The 25,286-nt window shown below is 49.9% G+C and overlaps 1 protein-coding gene across 1 annotated transcript in view; it reads left to right on the top strand.

Moving 5' to 3' along the window:
* The window catches only part of CFAP77 (cilia and flagella associated protein 77), a gene marked incomplete at both ends in the record, with an annotated part of 121,864 nt that extends 107,761 nt beyond the window's left edge, over window positions 1–14,103 (top strand). Inside the window, one exon of the mRNA XM_080927378.1 lies at window positions 13,981–14,103. Coding sequence (XP_080783504.1) covers window positions 13,981–14,103 — 123 coding nt within the window. The remainder of the gene's footprint in view (window positions 1–13,980) is intronic.
* Window positions 14,104–25,286: the final 11,183 nt, after the last annotated feature.

Raw genomic sequence — 25,286 nt, 5'->3', positions numbered from 1 at the left:
TGGAGAGGTGAGCTCCCCCAACACACTGACTGTCCCAGGGCCAGGTGACCCAAAGTTACGTAAGGGGGAAAGGTACATCCATCCATCTTTGTTGCCTTGGAAGATGGCTTTGAGGGGTCACTAAAATTAACCTCTTAAGTAGTTGTATTCCTATTTTTTTCCTTTAATGCCCCATCAATATGATTCTTTATGCAAAAGAAAAGAAAATATAACTCACTCAAACAAACATACAAACAAACAGACAAACTAGGTTTCAGATGTTCTTACTTCTTGGCCTCTTGGCCAAGATAAAATGTAAGAATGTTTGTGCACCAAATACTATGTCAAGATAATGAAAAGAAAATGGGGTTGGTGGTGCATACCCTGAATCCAGCACGAGGTCTTCAAGGATATCCTTGGCTATGTGATGAGAGCTGGGCCAGGAGATCCTGCCTGATCTGAGACTTGCACCCTTGGTTATATGAGGGACTCTGGTAACTTGATAATAAAAAAATAAATGTCCGAAGTTCAACGTGAGCAGACTCTCTGAAGATGTCATACAGACTGCCAGTCAGCACACAAGATGCCCAGCATCACTGGCCACTGGGGAAATGTGAGCCAAAGTGTCAGGGGCTACCCCGGCACTCAAGCTTGGCTACGATGGAAGAGACCTTATAAGTGTTGGCAAGACAGGGAAGAAAGCAGAGCTGAGGTGTTGCTGGTGGAAATAAACCCCACTTTTGCAAAAGCACTTTGGTAGTTTGCTATGAACCCAAACAGTCCCACGGGTGCAGCACTTCTTACCATGTACAGCCAAACCATGCAAACATACAGACACACAGACTTGTACTCAGGCATTCCTAACACACATCCGCACATCCATCGGTTAATACACAAAGAAAATGCAGCCTGCCCATGCAAGGAACTGTGTCTCATAGAAGCAGAGTTTGCTCATCAACCCAGGCTGACATGGAGAACATCATGCCAAGGGATAGACACCCTCACCAAGAACCACAGGTGTCTAAGCTGAAAACTATGCCAGTGCACAGGGACAGGAAGTGAGTGGTGTTTGCAGAGGCTGAAGAGTGACTGTTTATCGGACCAGATGAGTCTCTGGCCTATAACCTATGAACACGCACGGATAGTTGATTTCTACACTTATGCTAAGGAAACAGTCAGTCAGGTCCCCCCACCCCTGATGTAAGTGTGTGCGCACGAGAGTACATCAGTGAGGGGCTGTACACACACGCACGAGTACCGGAAGAGAGTAGAAGATGACCTTGGGTGTTTTCTTCAGGCACTGCCCACTTTCCTTTTTGTTTCCTTTAAGGCAGCATCTCCCATTAGCCTAGAACTCAGCAATTTGGCTAGATTTGCTGGTTAACAAGCCCTAGGATATACTTGTCTAGCTTCCCCATTATGAGAGGGTGTGCCATGCCTGGCTTTAAAATCAAGCACATGGGGGTGGAGATTTAGCTCAGTGGTAGAGTGCTTGCATAGCTAGCACAAGGTCCTGGGTTCGGGCCTCAGCTCTGGGGGGTGGGAGGGAAGCAAGCACAAAACCATGGTTCTGGGGTTTGGGTGGGGGTGAACTGCAGACTAATGCTATCTCCTAAGCCCTTCAAATCCCTTGAAAAACAAGCAGCTCCCTTGGGTTTGAGGAGCAGTTGTGCAGACCCTGTCCTATGGAGGCCAGAGCTGGCTGACCTCTGATGGTAGGAGTCTGGTGTGTCCTCAGATCACACTTACACTGCCCCTCCTGTGGCTGGAGGGGCAGCTCGGCCTGACTTGGAGGTCTGTGGGAAGTCCAGCCACACATCCTACCTGTGACTGAGGCTACTGTTTTGTCCACCTCCACTGGCAACAGCAAACGGCTTTACTGGGGAATTTTGTGCTGCTGTAGACTGGCCCTAGCCACTCCTAGCGCAGACGGAGAGCTGTAGATTCTCACGTGTTTGTGTGATGTGTGTGTACACAGATATGGAAGCCAGAGGTCAAGATCAGTGCCTTCCTTTGCCACTTCCCAACTCCACTCTCCTAAAATCAGTTTATTCATTGATTATTGTGTGTGTGCACGTGCATGTGTGATGACCGTGTGGGGCCATGACACTACCGCAGAGGTCAGAGGACAACCTGGTGGACTCAGTTTTCTCCTTCCGTCTGTACATGGGTGCCAGGGATCGAACTCACTTTCCCTGCAGAGGCATCTCTCCCTGCCCTCCACCTTATTTGAGGCCCTCTCTGAACCCGGAGCTCATCGATTCTGCCAAACCGCCTGGCCGATGAACGCCAGGGATCTGCCTGTCTCTGCCTCCTCGGTGTGGGATTTTAGGTGAGTGTTGCCATGCCCAACTTTTATGTGGGTGCTGGGGATGGACTTCATGCTTCCGAACTCTGCGCCCATGATTTCTCCTGGCCTGGTGAGTTGGTAGACACAAACCTGGTTTTCTAGTAGCAGGACCTCTCCTGGCTTACAGAGAGACTCTTTGTCTCTCTGCACTAAAGTCCCCTCTCTTGTGGAGTGAGGGCAGTCCCTCCCCCAACCCCTTTCCGATCATGAGTCAGGACTGGTGTGGCTCTGAGCTGAACAGAACCCTTTCGGGGAGGCAGGAAGTTTGCCTGCACAGTTGTCAGATGTCTTTTGAAGCCCTGGCGTGTGTCAGCAGGGAGGGTCGGATTCTGTGTCCTTGCTCGGCTATTTTTGGAGCCAGTAGCAGAATAACAATTTAGGGGACCAGATGTCTCAGGAGAGATTGTTCTCCTCATTAATTACTTAAACCACAACCTGCTACATCAGAGGGGGGCTCCAGCCTGCTCACCAAAGAGGTCTTGCCCGGACTAGTGTTCTGCTGGGGCCTCTGACCTCCAGCTGCCCCGAACTTGACAGAAATTACTGGCCTGGGACTGATCCATAATTTTCAAGTGCCTCTCATTAGAGCAGACAGCCCCTCAATCTTTATAGCAGGATCTCTCTCCCAGTCACCTGCGTAGTTGTCATTTAAGAAACTCAACTAAACCTCAGTGGCTGTCACTCCCACCCCTCCCCTGAGCTCTTTGGTAGATTTTTTTTTCTTTCTTTCTTTTTTCCTACTCCAGCTATCCTTCCTTCAAACCTCTGTTCACCTTATCGGGCCTCAGACCTGTCTCTGGAAAGCTGGGTGTCTGGCTGGAGACCATGTGTAGTTAGGGAGAGGAACCAAGTGTCAGAGGGCCTAACAATGGGTACACATCAGAGGCTGGAGTCTATTGAACTCGGTGGAAAAGCTGCTTGACCTGGGCGTTCACGGTCTTAGGACTGAGTTTTCCTGTCCATTGCAAGCATGGGAGGGGCGTGGATGCACCACACCATACCCCTTTTGGACTCTGGCACAGTTATCCAAGCAGCTTTAAGACTCCATTTTGGAGCTTATAGCCAATTCCTGCTGCCCTGGTCCCTGGAGGAACCCCACTATGACAGCCTAAACTCCTCATCTGTAGCAGAGGCTCAAGCTGAAGAAATGTGGAAAACACAAGATAAAGAGGAGAAAGCCAAATTCGCCCTTGACCTTGAGCAGGTGCCGAGGCCACCCTGTTAGCCACGGGCCACCTGCACTAGACCTTACCTATCTTCTGTTCTTATCTAAAAGTGGGCTGGAGATACAGCTCAGCTTTTAAGAACACAGAGGACCTGGGCTCAATTCTCAGCACCCACACTGTAGTTTGCAACTCCAGTTCCAGAGAGATGATACCTTCTTCTGGCCTTTGCCAGCTCTACATGCACACATGACACACAGACATGCATGCAAGAAAAAAAACTCCATATGCATAAAATAAAAATATATAAATTTAAAGGGCAACGTCCATGTGTTCTAGTCTGTAGCCATCTTCTGTGATTATTTCATGTAGCCTCGTGGCTTTGAAGTGTTCGATATTGATTTAGATAAATCTAGTGCAGCTCTGTAGAGTTCTACCGACATCGTGGCTGCAAGCTGTATGGATGAAGGCTTTACTTGATGTTTAGTTCGCTGGGATCTAAGGAGCTGTACAGGGTGAGGGTTACCACAGTGTCCACCTCGGTCCGGCAGGCTCCATGGACTCGGTCCCATCAAGGAGGCATGTTCTGGATCCCAGTGTTCATTCCGTGTTACCAATGGTTACACACGCCTCCTCTAAAACTTTTAGAGGACACCATTAAGAGTCTCTTTTGGTTCCCTTGTAAAGTAAAACCACTCACAGGAACTTTGTGTCTGTGTGCATGCATGCTTACATGCATGTGTGTGTGTGTGTGTGTGTGTGTGTGTGTGTGTGTGTATGCTTCAAAACAAAATTACAGTTTCCTCCCTAGCTCCTACTCCTAAAATGACGACTCTGAGACTAATTATTTATTAATAAGCGCCTTGGCCACAGCCTTGGCTCATTCTCTGACTAGCGCGTAACTTATTTAGCCCATTCAAACTATTCTGTGTCTTCCACTAGGTTAGTTACCTCTCCTTCAGTCCTGGCCTGCCTCTTCCTTCGCTTCTTCTTCAGGGTTCCTCCCCCATCTCTCCCTGCATCTCCTTTTATTCTCTCCCATTTCCCAGAATCCTTTCTCTTCCTGCCAGTGTCCCACCTCCTATTTCCTACCTCAGCTCCTTGGCCATTGGCTTTTTTTTTTTTTTTTTTTAAATTAACAGGTGACTCGTATAAGAGATTTTCTCTACTGTGCCTGTGTATGTTGTAGGCTGGGTGTGGGGAGGGTACCAGAGATCAACTTCTGTTGCTTTTTACCTTATTTTGAGTCTGTCCCTCAGAGCTTGCCATTTCTGCTAGTCTGCCTAGCCACTGAGTGCCCAGGATCTCCTGTTGTCCTGTCCCTTCCCCCTCCCCCATCCCCCTCCCTCCCCCTCCCCCGTGCTGGGATCACAGGCACTTACCATTATACCTGGCTTTTATGTGTCTGCTGGGAATCTGGTCTTCCTGCCTGGGCAGCAGCACTTCACTGACCAAGCCGTCTGGCCAGCCTCTCATTTTGTCATTGATGTTTCACTAGATAGCACAGGCTGGTCTCAAACACATCTCTGCTTCCCAGTTCTTGGGATTACCAGTACACCTCACCGCAACCAACCAGCAACCACGCCTATGTTAATGGCAGACATTGTTATTTGGAGTGGTGTGTCCCCACCCCCTGGCTCCCCATCACTTTCAGATCCCATGTGCCTGTGTCTGTTGGCCACGGAGGCCTCCACTCTGGCAGCCACCTGCTCATGTCTTCCACCCATGAGCCCATCCTCACAGGGCACACATTCCTTTCCCTGGCCAGCTCCACTTCGTCTTTGTGGTCTGCATCCAAGTCTCTTCCACAAGACTCTTCTCAGTGTGCATTGTTGGGGGACCCCAGGACCTCAATATACTAAGCAAGCACTCTACTGCTTGTCTGTAATATGTACAGCATAAACTTGGCTCAAGGGGGAAATGCTTAAAATGAGGTGTGAGACTGCACACCTGTACTTGCCCTTGGAAAATACAGTCAGATCAGACCACCATCATCCTCAGCTATAACATGAGTTCAAGGCTAGCCTGGGCTAGAGTCTGGGGGGAGGGCTAGCGTTAAAAGAGAATGACTGGGGTCCAGGGAAGGGTGCAATGATAGTCTCCGAAACATCTTTAAAAGGGGAGTGGCCAAAATAGTCATTTTAGAAGGAAACAACTGCTGCTGTTGATGGATCAGAAAAACCAGTGCAAGGGTAGCTAGCCAGGCAGACTGTGGAAGCTGGGAAGGACAACTGTGAACTTGCAGAAGCAGGAAGGGTCAAAACGGTGAAGAAGCAGCAAAGCATTATGGACTATCAACAGCACCCTGGAGGGCAGAGCCAGAGCCTAAGAAGGGAATGGGTGCTTGTGGGTGGAGTCCAGGGGAAGGGGACATGAGGGAGGGCAGGGGGCAGGGGGGAGGCTGGCTCTGGCCCAGCTCTCCCCTTGCTCACGGGAGACTCAAGATTGCTTTCTGCATCTGGCTGGGAGCTCTTTACCTGTGGTGTGTTGCATTCACAAAGTCTCTGCCAGCCCCAAATTTTTGAGATTCTTTTATTCAGTCTGCTGCAGGGCACAAAGGATCTGGCCTGTGAGGGGATGGTGACCCCTAGGCACACTGGGGATAAATCTATGCTGGCATCTGCAGTGTGGGCTCACTGACCCAGGCCACACTTGCTTGCCTTCATTTTCTCTAATTTGCCAAAATTCCTTCCACATCAGACCTTAGGTTAATCCCTCCTGTCTGGGACATTTCTCTTCTTCCTTCCCCTGGGCAGTTTCTCATCCTTTCTAGAGATTCTGCCTATGCCCATAAAGTTAGATTATCCTGCCCCAGATCTCATTTAACAGCTCTGGTGTGAACTTTAATTCAGCGATTGTGTGCTTACCAACTGTGCCGCTGGGCAGTGTGGGCAGGGCTTGTCCTGTCTTCCTCCATGGCGTCTCTAGGGCACTGGAGCAGGACTCCTGGACTCCTGGTCTTTGAAAATTCCTGCAGTGACCCGCCTTTAAGCAGGGCCACACCTTTGTTGACTAGGGGTAGGGTTACAGGTTTGGAGTGTTCCCTGGGTTGCTAGGGAGCTGTGGTCATGCTTCTTATTTACCCGCATTGACCTTAGAGTGGCTCCACTCAGCAAAGCTGTCTCCTGCCAAAGCCATTACAGTTTCTTAGCTCCAGGCGGAGACAGACTGTGGATGGCTTAATTTAGAAGCATCTCAGAAGGAATTCCTTACTCCACGGCTCTTCATCATCGGCTCCACAGGGTCTCACGGTCACGACCATGCAGCCGCTCTCAGGCTGATGCTTAATGGGATCCTCCAGGCAGGGCAGCAGGTGGCTCCTTTGTAAGGGGAGCTATTGCAGAAAACTGTGAACTTCACCCCAAAGCCTACATTGAACCTCTGATCCTCCTGCCTCTGTCCCCCCAGTGCTAGGATTCACAGGAGCATGCCACCATGCTCCGTGTGTGCATTGTTGGGGGACCCCAGGACCTCAATATACTAAGCAAGCACTCTACTAGCTGAGCCACATCCCAGTCACTCCTCTCTTTTAGACTCCTTCTTACTTGAGTTGGCTTCAGGGTGAGTCAACAGGCTGGCCATTAAGCAGATCCCTAGAGTCTCACTTCTTAGGCAACTCCAAGCTCAAGAGGTATACATTTCCTCTTTACCTCTGCTGACACTATTTCCCCCCTAGAGCCTACCTTCCCCTCCTGATATGCCCAGTTTCACCTTCACTGACCACCTGAGGCCACACAATTTATATCCTTTTTAATTGACCTTTTTAATCTCTCTTTATTGGGTCTATCCGGTTTAACCACGTCTCCAGTACCAGGTCTCATGCTGAAAGAATACCATGCCTCAGATAACTTGTTGCTCAATGTGCATACCTGCCCAAGCTCCCACTGTGAGTGAGTCCAGTACAGGGGCTGTCCTCCAGTGGTGTGCCTGTGACTTGCCCCACAGTTAGCCTGGTGCTACTGAGAACAGAGCAGGTGAGAGATGGATGCCCATGCCAGTCTCAGGAAAGGACTTCCCACAGCCCAAACACCCAGTCAGTAAACAAACCCATGAGGGATGGAGACTGGATTGATGACAGGTAAGAAAAGTGAGCTTAGCTGGGCACTGTGACACACCCCTTGATCCCAGTACTCAGAGGCAGAAGCAGGCAGATCTCTGAGTTTGAGGCCAGCCTCATCTACATAGTGAGCTCTAGGACAGCCAAGGCTATGTAGAGAGAACCCATTTCAAAAAAAAAAAAAAAACTAAAACAAAGCAACAATAACAAAGAGATAGGAGTTTAACTATCATAGTAGACTGTTGGTGCTTAATAAATGTATTCCAGATGGGTGGATTGATGCATGTTTCTGCTTCAGTGGGATTGTTTGTGAGGTATGCAAAAATGTGTCTTTGGATGGGTGAGTTTGTATGTGTGTGTAGGCTAGAGGTTAACTTCTGGGGTCCTGTCTCCTTAGTCAGTGCTCACCTTAGTTTTATTTTATGTATATAAGTATTTTTGCCTGCATGTATATAAGTTCATCACACATGTGCTGTCCCCCTTGGATACCAGCAAAGGGCATGTGGCTCCCCAGGAACTGGAGTTACAGTTGGGAATGTGTTGTAGTTGCCCTGGAGCTGTTTGTATTTTGATGCTAATTATGCTACCCCCAAGAAGGGCTGCCTAGTGTACTCAGGTGACTTCATCAGAACCTTCTCCCAATTTTAACTTGTGAAATAAAGGCAAGAGCAGGTGGTTGGGCAGGGAAAGAGAAGGTAGAGCTCAAGAGTTATCCGGGATTGGGGAGAAGGAAGAAGATGGAGCTGAAGCACGTAGCCCTGAGAAACTGCAAGTTGTAAGGGATCTCATAGCTGGGGATCCCATAGCTGGGGAACATAGTGTAGTGGTAGGTAGATCTGCCCAATCTAGGTGCGCTGCTTGTATTCATATTAATTGAGTTGTGTTTTCTTTACATGGGTATATCTGGGTTGAAGTGGTTATTGCAACAGTTATGGACTATCATGTGGTGCTAGGAAATACTCATGGCCCTCTGCAAGGGCAGCAGGCTCCTACCCTTAAGTACTGGACCACCCCTTCAGCATCTGCTCACCATAATTTTTCAGACATGTCTCACACTGGGACCTGGGGCTCACCAAGTAGGCTAATCTGTCATCCCCAGATCTGTCTCTTTCTCTCTAGCCCTGGGATTATAGACATATATGTCTATAATGGCTTGTATGTAGGTGCTACGGATCAAACTCAGATCTTTCTGCTTGTAAGGCAAATGTTTTACCAACTGGAGTTTCAGTTCCATGTTGTGATTAAATACCCTGACAAAACCAGTTTTAAGGGAGAGTTTTAGCTAACAGCTTCCGGTGACAGTCTATCACTGTAGGGAAATTAAGGCAGGAACTTGAAGCGGCTGGTCACATCCACAGTCAAGAGAAAAGAGAATGAGTACATGTTTGTTAGTGATCTGCTCACTCTCTCCACTCTCATAGTTCAAGACCCCTTGCCTAGGGAATGGTTCTGCCCACAGTGGCCTGGGTGCTCCCATATCAAATAATCTCCCATAGACATGCCCTAGACCAAACTGATTTAGAAAATCCCTTATGAGACTTTCCCTTCCCAGGTGATTTCTTGATTATATCAAGTTGACAATTAATGTAAGACCCAAATTGAGTTTTATCTATTTGAGGCTCCCATGAATGAGCCGCAAGATCAGGGATCGATGCAAAAGCAAGAGGTTTATTAGTCCAGTGCACTGGGGTGGCATACATCCAGAAGAGAGGCAACCCCAAAAAGCTGTAACAAGCAGTTTTTATACTTTTTAGGGGTACAAGTTACATCAGCAAGGTTATATTTTAAACTTATTGGCTAAGTGTATTGGCCTTTGAATCTGTTGGCTAGCAAGCATGTGACAGGCATTTGAACTCTATCTGGGACCAGAGAGTCAGGTGACTATCAGTCAGTACATTCTGTGGTTTTTCAAGAATGTTCCTGCTCCTTCTGTGAACTGTGGGTGGAGAATGGAACTTGGCCTAGCCTTGACCTGAAACAGTGAGTGTAAGGCTGGCAAAAGCCCCTAGGGTCCTTGGTCACCAATTATGTCAGTACACCAATTGTGCTAGATCCTCAGGCCCCACAAAAGAACATTTCTATTAGGGCTTCTCTTATAGTATGTGAGTCAGTTGAACAGTTCCACAGGGTTTCCAGCTCCTTCAATAGTGTTCAGGTCTGCCTTGAGGCTCCTATAACAAATCACCCTAAGCATGGAATGTATTCTCTTATAGTTCTGGAGAACAGAAATCTAAAGCTAAGGTATGGGCTCCTTCCAAGGTTCTGAGGATCCATCCTGCCTTCTTTATGCTCTGGTGGCTCCTAGCATTTCTGGGCCAAGCTTCAGCACTTCAACCTCTTTCATGGCCTCCTCTGTGTCTTCTGTCACTTAAAAAATGCCAGGGATAGGGAAATGGCTTAGCTGGTAAAGATATTTGCCTCAGACCTCCAAAACTCATGTGTAAAAGCCAGGTGATGGTAAGGTAAGAAGCAGAGACAGGTGGATCTCATGGAAGCTGGAGTCAGCTAGCCTGGCCTCTGAGGACAATGTTTGGGGCCTGTGATAGACCTTGCATCAAACAAAAGGTAGGAAATACCAGAGGCTGTCCTCCGATCTTCACCCTCACAGCATGCATGCATGTACACACACACACACACACACACACACACACACACACACACACACACGTAAAAACCAACCACAAATGAAAAATACTATTCTGGCATGAGGGGATGTCTCAGTGGCTCAAGTACTTGCTGATCAAGCCTGAATTTGAACTCCCAGGACACACACGAAGAAGCCAGGTATGGTGGCATGTGCCTGTAACTTCGTTGCTGAGGAAGAAGAGACAGGTGGATCCCCAAACTCCCTACCCAGCCAGCCTGAAGTGGTGAGCTCTGGGTCAGTTAGAAACCCTGTTAAAACAAATGTGGGGAACAATTGAGGAAGCCAGCTTCTGTCCCAGTGACCTCAAACTCTCTCCTCCCGGAGCTGAGATTAGCTGTGTCCAGCACATCCACATTTTTCTATTTGATTTCAAAATCCTCCTTCCTTTTTCAGTCTCTGGAGGTTTATGTTTTTATTATTGTGCACAGATGTGTGATGGACACGTGAGTGGAGGTCAGCAGACAACTTTGTAAAATTGCTTCATTCCACCTTTCTGTGGGTCATCAGGTGGGCAGCAAGTTCGCCCATGTTTATTTAAAACAAGCTTTAGGTGCTGGAAAGATGGCTCAGTGACTAAGAGCACTGGCTGCTCTTCCTGGGGACCCAAGGTCAATTCCCAGAATCCATATCGCAGCTCTGTATCTCCAGTTCCAGGGGCTCCAGTGCCCTCTCCTGACTGCTGAAGGCACCAGGCACATGCTTGTGGGGCACAGACATACATGCAGACTAAACACCCATACACATAAAATAAATAATAGTTTTTAAAATTGAAAGCACTGGATGCTCTTGCAGAGGGCCAGGTTTCATTTCCCAGTATTCACATGGCAGCTCACAGCTACCTAGAGCTCTGGTTCAAAGGGACCTGACCCCGTCCTCTGGCCTTCCACAGGTACTACATGCACATGACGCAAGGAAGATATTCATCATACAAGACAGAACAGGAATAAACAAACATTTAACAGTAATATAATAATAGTAATGATGATGATAATAATAATTAAAAAACAAGGTTTCATTAATTTTCTCAGCAGGCCTCAGGTCTGTGCTCCTGCCTCAGCCTACCCAGTGACTGGGATTGTAGGAGTGTGCCACCACGCCCCACAGAGTTTTCTTGGAAGAAGGAAAATTATTTTTCAGTGATGTTCCATCACTGTTATGATGTTGTTAAACATGGAAGGTTATTTTGCATAATGTTAAACATTTTGTAAAGCTGTGTCTTTTACCTTTATAGACACTAAGGAGTAAACCGCTAGTATTTTAAAAGGCAAACTCAACTGAATAACCAGCCGCTAAGGACAGAACTCCTCTGATCATAATGCCTGCTGGAGACTGGGGGACCTAAGAATGAGCCACTAAGTGTCCCCTCAGTGGGGTCCCCAAGCCCACTAAACCACACCTGCCCAGAAGTTTCAACTGTCTTTTGGGAGCACAGGGTTTATCTGCTATCAGACAGCCCTGGAGCCAGTTCTGAGGACTGGTTTCCTCCAGGATTGAGCACTGAACCCGAGGCTTCCCACTAAGTTCTTCTCCTTTCTCTCTGATACTTTGTTCCCTTTCCTGGGTCCTTTCTCTTGGCCTTTTTTTCATGAAGGCTGGGAGCTGCTGCTGAGAACATGGCTCAGTTAGTCACATTCCCGTTGCTGCATCTGTGTTCCAGAACTGCTACATGGGAGGGGAGCTTGTGGTGGTGCCTGTCTAAGGCCAGGGGAGGGTTCAGAGTCAGGCAGACCCCTGGTGTAGCTATTTTGTGAGCTCCAGGTTCAATGGAAGGCCTTGTCACAAAAAGGGGGGGGGGGGTGGAGAGACGCCTCGGCAGCTAAGAAAGCTTGCTGCTCTTTCTGAGGACCCAAGTTCAGTTCCCGGTGACATACCATCACCTGTAACTCCAGATGCAGAGGATCTGACAAACTCTTCTGGGTTCTGCAAGCACTAGTTCATGTGCCACGGACATGCGCACACATGCAGAGGCTGCTAACCCAGACACACACCTACAAGGTTGGCATTGGCCTGGGTTCTTGATGAGGACCCTGCCTTATCCTGAAGCCGCGCTCCTGACAGTACAACACTGTGTCTTTTGGTCCTCTACCTCTGCCACCCCATGACATCTTGAACTTAAGCTGTAACTGAGCTGGGTGGGCAGACATTCCCTCTCTGCCTAGGAATTCCCTGCGTGTCCTTCCAGCAGCTCTCCATATCTATGTCTCTCCTCCAGACCCCTCCTCTGGACCCACCAAGCCTTGGGTTCAGGCTGTTTATTGCATACAGCTATCTTCCCTGACTATAAAGAAGTACTCTGGAAGTTGTGGGGAGACGTTTGCTTTCCAGAAGGGCTCTTCCAATAGAGTAGGTCTTCCTGGAAGTGGTATGTCCATGTTTGATCCAGAGCTGTGTTCAATGGGCGTGACTGAATGAGAGAGGGAGAGAATGCCTAGAAGTCATCAGTGGTCAGCTTGCATCTTCCTGCTCTCATGGTATCCCAAAGAGAAACGCTGCATTGGGGGTGTCTCACCGATGCACGGGGTCTCACAGCCTCTGGACCAGTCCAGGGGCAGCAGGAGAAGAGACAGGTTCTCAACTTGCCACTGTCTGGAGAGAGAAGAAACAAGCTGAGTAACTGACGCATAACAGCTTGTCTTTTTTTAACCTTTAGATTTTAAATTTGTGTTTTTATATTGATGAGTGTTTTACCTGTCTTGATACCATGTGTGTGCCTGGTGTCCAAGAAGGCCAGAAGGATCCCCTGAGCCTGGAGTTACACATGGTTGTGAGCTAACATGTGGGTGCTAGGAACTAAACTTAGGTCCTCTGCAAGAGCAGCAGATGCTCTTAACTGCTGAGCCATCTCTGCAGCACACCCCAACCCTTTTTTAAATTTTTCTCTTTGCCTGACAGGGGATGAACCCAGGGTCTCACACAAGCCAACACCTTCTCCCTGAACCACACACCAGTGTCCCATGATAGTCCTAACTGCAGAGGTTGTCACTTTTTGAATTTGTCTCCTTCCCATGTTTTATTTTAGTTTGCTTTAAGACTGGGTCTCATGTAGCCCAGGCTGGCTTTAAACTTACTGTGTAGCTGAGGATGGCCTTGAATTTCTGGTGTTTCTGCCTCTGCATCTGAAGTACTGGGATTGAAGTTCTTTTTTTATTTGGTGCCAGAAATGGAACCCAGGGCATCTCCCATGGTAGGCAAGCGCTGACCTATGTGCCTAGCACTCCGCATGCTTTCTGCTTGTTATTTTCTTGCATCGTAAGGCAACATGTCCCTGAGCATGCTCTGGTAATCTTGAGAGTCATGATGTCCCACAGGAGAGGAGAAATTAGATTATCCTCTTGGGAGGAAAGGATGTTTCCTGTCCTCCCTCCCCAACCCCGTGTGTGTGTGTGTGTGTGTGTGTGTGTGTGTGTGTGTGTGTGCTCACACAATTGGGTTTGGCAGCAAGCATCTTTACTTCCTGAGCCATCTTTGGGGACTTTTAATGGTAGAAAATTGCCATGTGAAGGTTACCAGCTCCTACTGAATGTCAACTCCAGTCACTGCTGGGTGATGTCTATCAGACATACATCTTTCTCAGCAATAAGCTGAAAAGAACCTATGGTAGCCTCTGTCCCTGCTGCCTTTGCTCTGGCTCCTCCGGGCCAGAGCCAGAGCTGCCCCTTCCTGCCTGCCCCACTCACAGCTGCTTTTACTTCCTCTGGGACTGAGGATTGGGGAGGGAGAGGGGGGCACATGACAGGCCTCAGTTGACTGAGATCAATCAGCTGTCCTTTCCCTCTGTCCACAGGTGGCTCCCCATCTTGCTACATTCCCTACTGAGGCTGATCGCCAGAGAGCTCTCAAAGCCCACAGGGAAGAGTACGCTGTGCGCCAGGGCACCCTGCGGATGGGCAACTACACCCACCCCTAGCCCTCCCCACAGGAGGAGCCTCCTAGATGTGATAGGAAAAAAAAAATCCCCAAGGAACTCAAGTTTTCTCCCCAAACTCCAGGAAGACATTCCTACATTTTGACACAGCCCTTTGCCAGAGGGACCTCAGATTCAAGTCTTAGGTTACTTATTTTCTTTATAAGAACCCAACCTCTTACCTTTTGTTACACAACACCAGTCTTGTCTTTCCCTTACTTTGCCTCTGCCTAGAAACCACTATCCTCTTCAAAATTCTCTTCCTCCTCTCCTTTCCCTTTCCTCTCCTCTTTCTTTTCTCTTTCCATGTTCACCCCCTCCTCCTTTTCCAGGACACCCACTCTGCCTCTTTGCAAGTCTTACTTTACAAGATAAACCAAAAAATACAAGGCAGTTCTTAAAAAAAAAAAAATCCAGGCTAAGAGTCAATTTCACAACCCTGCCTATGCCTGTGAACTTCCTGCAGAAAGTGTAGCACCAGCAGGCATTGAAAGCACTCATTTCTTATTCCAAACATGAGTTTTAATTGCCCTTCTGGGGAAGACTGGGGTCTCGACACGGGAGGATTCTCTCTCTGGGACCCTCGACAGCAGGAAGAACCCGAGGTTCATTACTCAGGGCCAGGCTCCGCCCCCAGTGCTGTGGCCCTGTCAATCAGGCAGACCAGCATGGACTTCTTAAGGCTACTGGATGTGGTTCACCATTCCAAAGGAGAATGCCTTGTGGGCAGGTGGCTGGGGGTGTCCAGCTGTGGGATATCTCTAGGACCTTCGATCACACCTTTTTCCCTATGTCTTTGGCTTCTCTCCACAAAGTCCAAAGGGATTTATTTTAAATATAAAAAGTTGACTTGCCCTCTTCTCCTTGTGTCTTTATTTTCAAACACACTGTGAAGGGAATGAATTAATGTGTGATGTGGATGCTGCCTTGCAGAGCCTTCCGAGGTGTGCCAACCTTAACATTATGGCCACAGAGCCCTTCTTCCGGCCAGTTTTCAAGGGTCTAAGAGCTCGCCTTGGTCACTGTTGTGTTGCTGTGAGGAGGCAGAATGGCCACAGAGGCTCTTACAAAGGAAAGCATTTCACCGGGGTTGGCTTACACTCTCAGAGGTTTAGTCCATTGTCTTCATGGTGGGAAGCATGGCGGTGTGCAGGCAGAGGTGGTGCTGGAGAAGCAGCTTTGAGGATTCTCCATCTGGATCCACAGGCAGCAGGAAGAGAGAGCCACTGGGCCTGACTTTACCACTTGACTCCCCAAAGCCCACCCCCAGTGACACACTTCCTCCAAAAACTCTTAATCTCAGTCAGACAGTGCCACTCCCTAAAGACCAAGCATTGGGAGCACTGGGGGGGGGGAGTTCCTATTGATACCACCTCCGAGCCCCAGGCAACTTGAGGTTAGGCTGATGCCTGGACGGGGAGCCCGACATCTCTTTGTTTCTAATCAACCCCACGTACACAGAACTGTTTTCCCCAAGTCTGCTTCCTCCCAGGTGACACCCTGCATCCAACCGCTAAAACCTAAACCTTCCTCGGGTCACTTTATCTGTCACATCTAACCCACCACAAGACTCTGGGGGTGTAGTTCAATTGGTAGAGTGCTTGCCCAGCATGTGCCAACCCCAGGTTCCATTCCCAGCATGGCATAAACCCAGAATAGAGGCATCACCTATAACCCCAGTCCTTAGACACAGAGGCAACATAGTAACCTCAAGCCTTAAACCCAGTACAGAGGCATCACCTATAACCCCAGCTCTTAGACACTGAGGTAACATAGTAACCTCGAGCCGTGTGGGACAGGGTCTTAGAAAATATAGGCAGAGTGGTGCACAGCTTTAATCCAGCACCCAGGAGGCACAGGCAAGAGGATCTCTGTGAGTTCAAGGCCAGCCTGGTCTATAGAGTGAGTTCCAGGACAGCCAGGGATAGTGGATGCAGTGAAGCCCTGTCTCAGAACAAAACAGAAAAGAGAAAAAAAGGAAAGAAAACTAGGTAAGTGTGATTTACCAGGATCCCGGGGATGCTGTCTACAAAGAACCAGCAGCCCTGTCTTTCTAGCTCTGCTCTCTGCATCCCAACTCCCCCACACGCCCCCACCCACCACTTCTCAGCTTCTTACAAGCCTTGCTCTACAGCAGGTTTTCAAAGTCTGTGGCTTCTGAAGGAAGAGGCCCAGGTACAGCAGGTGAGGTCCCCAGGCCCAGCACAGAGTCACTTCCTACCTGAGCCCTGAGTCACCCCCCACCTCCTGCCCCTTCTCTTTCCCTCTGGGCATGCTCACTTCTGCCTCAGGCTTAAAGGCTGTTTTCTTCTCTGCCTGCTGCACAGAAGGTCCACACTGTCACCTGACTCTTGTCTTTCAGATCTTTCCCTCCTCCAACAGCCCCAGGTAAATTCACACGAGCCTGTGTGAATTCTGTGCAGCACCAGACCCCACTCCAGTTTCTTCACTGACTCACTGTCTGTCTTCCCTCCAGAGGGACTCTACCCCTGCCAGCAGGGATCTCGGACCTCAGAGCCAAATCCCAGGGGTCATGGGCTGGTCACCCGGTAGGTGTTCAGGGCTGTCTGCATAGTACCCACTGATTGGAGATCCCCTGGGCCTGGATGGTTTCTGCAGCACTAATCGGAACAGGTACATATACCACATACATACCTATACACACATATATTCACATGCAACACACACACACACACACACACACACACACACACACACCTATGCTGTAGCTCATTAGCAGCCACACACTGACCTCTCTGGGAAATTGTGAGGCTTTGATGAACCCTACACCACCTATAGACTTGAACCCTGTTCGCATTCCCAGAGAGAAACAAGTCTCCTGACTCATTTGTCTAAAGCCATCGCGAGTCCCTGAGCCTGGTAGAGATGCGGAGATGAGCCAGAGGGGGAATTCAGCCACAGAGCTAGCAAATCAAGTCACGGTGGCTAAGAGCGTGGAGCTGGTATAATCTGGAACAAGTGGCTTAATCTCTGAGCCTGGGTTATCCTGATTCATCATAGCTGAGTTGGCAGGACCTTAAAGAACGTGTACACCAGTCACGTGATAAACTTCACAAACATGAGCTTTGGTTTTCTTGCACTAAACCACTCTGGAGTGAGATATTAAGTCCCATGTTCAAAGGACTAATGGGGCAAGGAAAAGATATTTGGAATTGTGCCATCTTTTAGCAAGAAGATAGGCTATATAAAGAGCCAGAGAATTTTCCAACGCACCCCCTGCACCAACCCCATCCCCCAAAAAACCCCAGGCTTTGAACTACCAAGTAGGAGTTGAACTAATCCAAGACACACTGATGTGTCCTCTTTGCCCAGCTACTGTGTGTCCTGTGCTAGTTGTGGAGCCTGTGACAAATGCCTGGGTCCTGTCTCCATGGGTCATACTCAGGATTCTGGCCAGATCAGGGATCTCAGTGTAGACCCTCGGCTCCTTGTCCTACAGCGCCACCCTCTGGAGAGCCAGAGGCAGACTGTGGAGATTCCTGGCCCTGCACTTGATTCTTCTAAGCTCATCAATTATTTGAGCCTATACAAAGCCCCAAGTCTGGGGCTGGTCTGATTTCACTGCCTCAAGTATCCTGTCACATTAGCCAAAGCCCTGCCCCCACTTGAGCCTGGTTTGTGGTTTGGGTGCAGCTGCTTGTCCCCTGTTGATCTAGGATAGAGAGAAGCGTTGAAGGCTTTAGCCTATACTGACTAGGGATTGGTTTTGTTAACTTCATGAACCTCCATCTACCACAGTCCCTCAACAATTTCACAGGTGGCAAATACATGTTCCAATGACACTAGAACCCATGGCTGGGGGGTGGTATAGTCAAAAATTGCTTGCCTTACCAGAATAAAGATGTGCCTCCTCTCTCCCCTCCTCTTCCTCCTTCCCCCTCCTCTTCCTCCTTCCCCCTCCTCTTCCTCCTTCCCCCTCCTCTTCCTCCTTCCCCCTCCTCTTCCTCCTTCCCCCTCCTCTTTCTCCTTCCCCCTCCTCTTCCTCCTTCCCCCTCCTTCCCCCTCCTCTTTCTCCTTCCCCCTCCTCTTCCTCCTTCCCCCTCCTCTTCCTCCTTCCCCCTCCTCTTCCTCCTTCCCCCTCCTCTTCCTCCTTCCCCCTCCTCTTCCTCTACAGTGTCTCAATTTGTAGCTCTCTGTCCTGGAACTTGATATGTGGACCAGGATGGCCTTGAACTCAGAGTTCTGACTCCCTTCACCCCCAAGTACTTGGATTAAAGTGTGTGTGCCAGCACATGAAACCAATGTGCCTGACATCTTCTAATCCCAGTGTTGAGGAAGGAAATTCAAGTGGATCCCTAGAGTTTGCAGGCCAGACTTGGCTCTCACCAGTCCAGCGAAAGACTCCGTCTCAAAAAGTAAGGTGGATGGCTCCAGAAGAACATCATCTGAGATTAATCTCTGACCTGATTCCTCCTAACACACACACACACACACACACACACACACACACACACACTAGAGAGAGAGAGATGGGGGGGAGAGAGAACAAACTGAGTAAGGGTAGACTACATACCATTTCAGAACCTGCCCCAAAAATGACTTCTCAACTAGGGTTGCACACAAATGGGAGAACTTAGTTTTCCATCCCTGGCCCTCGTCTAGCAGTGCTGGTGAGGACAGGTGTCAGGAAGGTGTGCCTGGACCATCCCACAGCATCACCTGTTAGCGTGCAGGAGCATTCTTCCTCCTACTGGTTTCTTGGCCCTAGTGCATTTACACTGGAGCCACAGGAAGGCGTGAGGTCTGGGTCCACTGGTCTGCTTACAAATTTTTGGCTTGCCTTTTGAGGTGGGGGCAGGTGGTACCAAGCAGATATGCACCCAGTAGGAAGGGACGGCATGTATGAGCCTGTGGTCTAGGGGTGTTGAGATGGAGCCCCTGAAGAATGGAGAGTTCCAAGGGAAGGCCTGGAACCTTCACAGGAAGCTGTGGGGGTTGGAGTGCCACTCAGCGGCAAGACCAGAAGAGAGCTCAAGCACAGCAGAGTCCCATCTCCTCTTGTGCTGAGTCCCCACTTCCTACAGTGAAATTCCTAAATCCAAACTAGCACCATTCCCATTCCTGCCCCTGAATAACTTGAGAATATTAAAAATTATTATTGAGAATATTTCTTCCTTGAGACAGTGTCTCATGTAGCTCAACTTGGTCCTGGCCCCTCTATTTAACCAAGAGTAAGTAACTGAGTTCCTGATTTGCCTACCTCCATCTTCCAAGTGCTGGGATTACAGACCTGTGCCACCATACCCAGTTTTACCCAAGGCTTTGAGCTTGCTAGGCAAGAACTCCACAGAACCAACTGACTGTAGCCCCACCACCGAGACAATACCTTTCTTGTCCAGAAGGAATGAAAGCTGCTTCTAAAATAGAACTTGTTTAGCAGAGGACTGTCTGAAAGCAGGGTCGTCAGCAGGCTGTGTGCCACTTGCCTGAGGCATTTCATAGCTCCAGTCCAATTCCAGTTTCGGGAGGGGACCCTAGGTCCACAGAACCTTGTTCTTTTTCCAAGTTAGGGTAAAGCCCTTCCCTGACCTGACATTTGTGAGATCCTGGGATCAATCCCAAGTATCACACTACATTTTAAAAAGCCCAGCTTGAAAGTTGAACATGCCACACCTTTAATTCCAGCACTTGGGAGGCAGAGGCAGCGGGATCTCTGTGAGTTCAAGCACAGCTAGATCTGTGTAGTGAAACCCTGTCTCAAAAAACACTTGATATTTTTTTCCTAGACAAGATTTTCCTAAGGAGACCAGGTTGCTGGCCCTGGACTTGCTGTCCTCTGACCCCATGCACTGGTGCTGGCCTCTGCACCCCATTCTTCATCTGCTCATTCAGCACCCCAACTAGTGCTGGCTCTGAATGGTGCTGAGGTAGGCTTGCACTGGGGCCACACTGCTCTCTTGTCTTCACCCTAGCAGCTTCTCTTTCCCTTATCCTTGTGGACCGATTTCCTTTCTTCATTACCTTTCCTGGGGGAAAGTCTTTGATGTTTGGGATAATCATTAAGGGGAAAGAAAACACACATGGGGGGGCAAAAACCTGAAAACCTCAGCCAGTTCCCCCCAAACCCCACTCAGAGTCTTGCCCATAGAAAGGTAAACAATCTGTCACTGAGCTAAGTCCCCAGCCCTTGGTTGGCTTTTGATTCAGGTTCCTCACATTACTTGCAGGGAAATGACAAACTTGAACCTATAGGTTGGAAATCTACAAAGTGTGCACACATATGTATGCTAGGATTTGAACCCAGGGCCTCACACATATTAGACAGATTCACTACTACAGATTCACAACCAGCTCCGTGTTAGGAAGGGGATTTAGACAGACATGCAAGATTGGGTCTCTGGGTGACACCCTAAGACTCGCTGGCATCTGGCATGAAGCGTAGATTTTATGGAAGGGAGGGAGGAAACAAAGGTAAGAATGCTTCATGCTTCTCCTTCTGGTTTCAGGGGCTCCCCAGGGCTTTGACCTAAACAAGCACAAAGAATTGGGAACAGCCTGGCCTCGAGGCTGCTGTTTGTCCAGAGCCTTTTGGACCCATCTGCCTGAGAGCACAGAGATGCCCCCAGGCCTAAACTGCACCCCCAATCGTCCACCCTAAGAACTGGCTTTGGTAGGAAGGTCCTGAGCAAAGGGGTATCTGATGTCTCCTGGGACTGGGGAGCCAAGCCTGGGGCTCTAGTCTGCAGGCAGGAACAGTTCTTATTAGCCGTGGTTCTCTGAATGGCACAGTATAGCTATTCTCCAGGATCAGACCCAAGTGCGGAGATGCCTCTGAAGAACTGGAGAAAGTGGGCATCAAGAACCTCATCTTACAAGTGGAACTTCACAAGAAAATGAAAGTTAGAAAAACAAACAAACAAACAAGAAAGCAGCCTGCCCTTTTGCAAAAGATGACTTTTCTCAGGGTGCCAGAACAGAGCTTCGAGAAAGACAGGTACAAAGTTTAAGGGAATACCAAAATAACCCAGCAACCAAGACAATATTTAAAGTGAAATCATGTTTAAAAAAATTTTCAACCCCAGGCTGGATAAAATACACATCTTAAATGAAGATGTGCTGAGGTTATCAGGTCACAGTCTGAGATTCAGTCCCTCTGGCTGGTTCTTGAGTGAATATTCACAGTCCTCTGGCCCTGTTCTTTAGTGACCTAGAGCTTTGTATATATTAGCACAGAACATTTCAGAGGCATTCTGAAAAGACACAGAAACTTCTCAGGCAAGCAGAAAGAGCAGAAACAAGCCTGTGTCCAATCCCAGGTCTGCATGTGGTACTGGAAAATGAAAGAGAGAGGAAGGGGTGGGGAAGAGGGGGTGTGGAACTGGGAAAATGAAGCATCCAGGTCTAGCCTTGACTCAAAGGCAAGTCTAGTCTGTGGCCCTTGATGGAGAAGCCTGTGGATTCTTCAGGCAGGCTGCTTCACCCCACCCACAGGACCCTCCTACCCTCTACCCTCTGTCTTAGGAGAAGGCTCTGTGTGTGCCTTTGTAGTAAAGGGAAACTTGAGCTCCTAGCAGGAGCACCAAGTTCAAAGCAAGTAGGGGCTAGAGCTTCTGAAGACTTGTCCTCTCACCTGCCTGCCCTGCCACACCTTTCTGCTAGGGTGGTTTTGGGGCTCTGGATCTATGAGAGGCAGTCTCTATGACACATGCACAGGAGACAAATAGAGACTGGGGTCTGAAGCAAGGAATTATTAGAGGAAGTGGGGGTGGGAAAAAAGATCCCAGGTCCTGAGTGTGAAGCCAGAAAGAGGGGCTTTAGATGCTGAGGTGACAGCCCTGGGTCCTGCAGTAACATTGAAATGTTTAGCCCACTCCTTCCTTTGAGGACCCCAGATCTTCAGGAGGTGACCGGGAACAGCTAAAGTACCAGTGTCTGGGGAGATCAACCTCCTTCTGTGTAAAGGGAAAGGTGCTTAGAGGGGCTGGAACTTACAGAGGCTCCAACCCAACCTTTTAGGACCTCAATGTCCTGACACCCCTCCTTGCCAACCAGGCTTCCTTGTTGAAAAGTGAATTGGATCCAGGCTCTCTGGACCACTTGGTGAGAAATTTTCCCTTGTATTTCCTCCCCAGACAAACACAAGGCCAGTTGAGCCCACACACTCACCCTCTGCTTCAGACAGGCTGAGACGCAGGAGCCTGCTGGGAGGAATACCTCTCTGGTCAACACCCTAAGTCGGGGAGGAAAAAGGCAGGCACATGAGAAGGGCTATACTCTGAATTTCTAAAGAAACAACCCACGCAGCATGTTTTATATTGTTATAGATTACAATAATTCAGAACTAATGAAGTTCTATTAACCAGCTATTAAATGTTCTTGGGCCTCCAAGAAGCATAGAGAAGCCAGTTCGCGCTGCAAGACGTTGGGTCCTATCCTGGTTTGTTTTTTTACCTCTGCCCTGAGAAGAATCGAACTTCCTGCTTTCTCGGGCTCTGATCCGTGAGACTATGGCTTCACTTTCTCTGGGACTAAGAAACTAAGGGTTTCTGCTAGGAACCCTTGACTCAGCGAAGACTGGAGACATATCTACAGAAACCGCAGCTCTTCGCCGGCCATGACAATAATGCTTACAGGCTCCGAAAGACTGAGGTATCTGCAACTCATGTAGACTTAGGGTGCTATGAAAAATGAGGGTCCTCATGAGATGAGAAGCAGCCGAAGTGCGGGCGACCGGATAGGGACCCGCCTGCAGCATCAGAGAAGCCCGAGCTGGAGGCTGGTAGGGAAGGCCTCGAGACACCCTGCTCACGGTGATTTATGACTCGCATCCCCCGCCGCCAAACTGAAAAGAAAGACAGGCAAGGCCCAGCGGGAGGCACCCAGCGTGGGGGCCGCCGAGCTGCGGCCGGGGCCCCCGCCCTCCAGCCTCCCCGACAGCTTGCAGCCGAGCTCGACCCGCAGTCCCCCGGGAGCAGCGGGCCCTCGCTCCCAGCCCGGCCGGCGGCGGGGCCGCTTCCAATCTGCCGGCCGGCGCAGAGGGAGCGTCGGGATTCGGGCGCGAGGCCACTGCCGGCCCAGCCCGGGTGAGGACAAAGTTTCCGTTCTGCGCACTGCGAGGGGCCACTCCCGGCCGGAGATCGCGTCTACGGGCTGCGGCGCTTAACGATCTTACGGCGGCCTCGGACGGACGCCGAGCTGGACGCGGGCCACCGATAGTTTCCCAGGGGCCTAGAACAAGGGGTAGGGATGAACCGAAGGAGAAACTCTGGGCTCCCCGCGAGCCTTGGGGCCCCTGTTGCTCAGGTGCGCATCGCCGCTCTCTCGCGGACCAGGGCACAGTCCACCCTGGAGCTGAGCGCAGAGTATCCAGGCCCCTGACCTGTTGCAGCTACTTTGGAGACCCGGGCCCCTGCACTAGGAGCGGAGCTAGAGCGCGGTCCGGAGGGCGAAGGAGAAAAAAAGCCGTTTCTTCATTTTCTGCACTGCCTTGAAAGTAGTATCCTGGCTAGCCACGGCTGGCCTTAGACATCCTTCCTCGCGCTATCTCAGAACTTGCATTGTCCGGTCTAGAGGTATATAACACACACACACACACACACACACACACACACACACACACACACACACACACACGGATCCAAAAACTACTAGCTTCTCAGGGCATGCGCCCCAGGGAGGCCACTGACTGAGGATGAAGAGGTCACTGCCTTGTTTCTTGTGTCTTTTCCCTTGGGCCACTGTCATATCTGTGAGTCCCCTTAACGTTCCAGACTTGATCTTTCCCACGGCTCAGCTCTCGACTCTGAAATAGGCAGCACCCTGGTCTCTTCTCTGAAAGACACCAGGCCTAACCTTCTGCAGGCCCAGAGGCCAGAAAGAATTGTCCTACATGATGTGTGTGAGAGAGTGAGAATGAAAGGGGGAGAGAGAGACCTAGAACCCAAACAAAATACCCAGAAAACAAAATTTAGGAAAAGGAATTCCTACACACTCGGGTCTTTTCTCCACCGGGTTTTGTTGCCATTTTGTGGGATGAGGAAGAGAAACTGGGAGGAAGAAAGGGGGTGTAGATAGCATCGCAGTTTGGTCGAGTAGCTTGAATAATTGTGGACAGGCTCGGGAGAAGGCTTTCAAGGCCCCACATCCAAACTACGAGCCCCGCAGCCCTCCGGCCCCTGCTCCCCTTGGCTAATCATCTTCATTAAGGGCATCATCACCGACCTAATGAAAGCAAACTGTGTGGAAATCGCCGGTAAACAGTTAGGTCTGCGCTGTAATTAATTCAGTGTCTCTTTTAATCAAACTGGAAAAGAATCGGGCCGCGGGTTGTGGAGCCGTGACATCACCCCCAAAATCGGCCCGAACCAATCAGCGTCATCACTCCGGGGACACGTGGGTGAGTCCCCTTTACAAAAAAAAAAAAAAAAACACAACACAACGAAAAAAAAAGAGAGAGAGAGAAAGAGAGAAACAACAACAAAAAAAGCCAGCCCTAAAGTAAAAGTGACACAAGTTCTTTTTTTTTTTTTTAAAGGAAGTGGGGGTGGCGGCGAAGGCGCGCGCCGAGGACAGGTGAGAGCTGCAGTGGGCACCGCGCGGGCGCTGTCCGCGGTGCTGACGGGCCTGGCGGGGCCGAGTGTGCGCCGGAGTCCGGGGCCAGGTGGGGCGGTTTGATCCCGGGGCCGCTGCCGCTGTCCGCGGTGCTGAGGCCTCCAGGTGCGCTCTGCTCTGCCTGCCGGTAACGTGGCCCGGGCCGTCTGCTCTCCGCCGTGCTGACCTCTGCTCTGGGCTACCGTTTGCCTGGAGGAAGCGTGCGGTTTGGATTTTGCTTTTTTCAAAAGACGATCTTTATTCAGATTCCATCAGCCTCGCGTTTCTTCTCTGCCAAAGGGGCCCTCGGGCCGTTCTTCTACCCTTTGACTCTCCCCAACTTGGCGCGCCCTCCTCCCATTCCTCCCTGACACTCCCACCACCACCACCCCACCCCCTCGGCTCCGCGGCTCGGCGCGGTGCTGCAGAAGACGCGTTGAGCCCTTTTGGATGTAATGCGCAGAGGAGGTTGGCCCAGAGCTCCCGGGCTCCCCCAAGGCTGAACTCCATCCAAGGTGCCCACAGGCTCCCTGCCCGCCTTCGCCATGCCAGCCCGCAGCTAGGGGCAGGGGCAGCGGCGGCTGGGGTTGGGGGTGGGTGGGGAGCTTTTGGGGAGGACAGGTCGCAGCTTGGCT

Source organism: Micromys minutus, assembly GCF_963924665.1.
Source record: "Micromys minutus genome assembly, chromosome: 13".
Lineage (NCBI taxonomy): Eukaryota > Metazoa > Chordata > Mammalia > Rodentia > Muridae > Micromys > Micromys minutus.
Note: the sequence above shows the minus strand (reverse complement) of the source record. Positions and strands in the feature narration are given on the sequence as shown.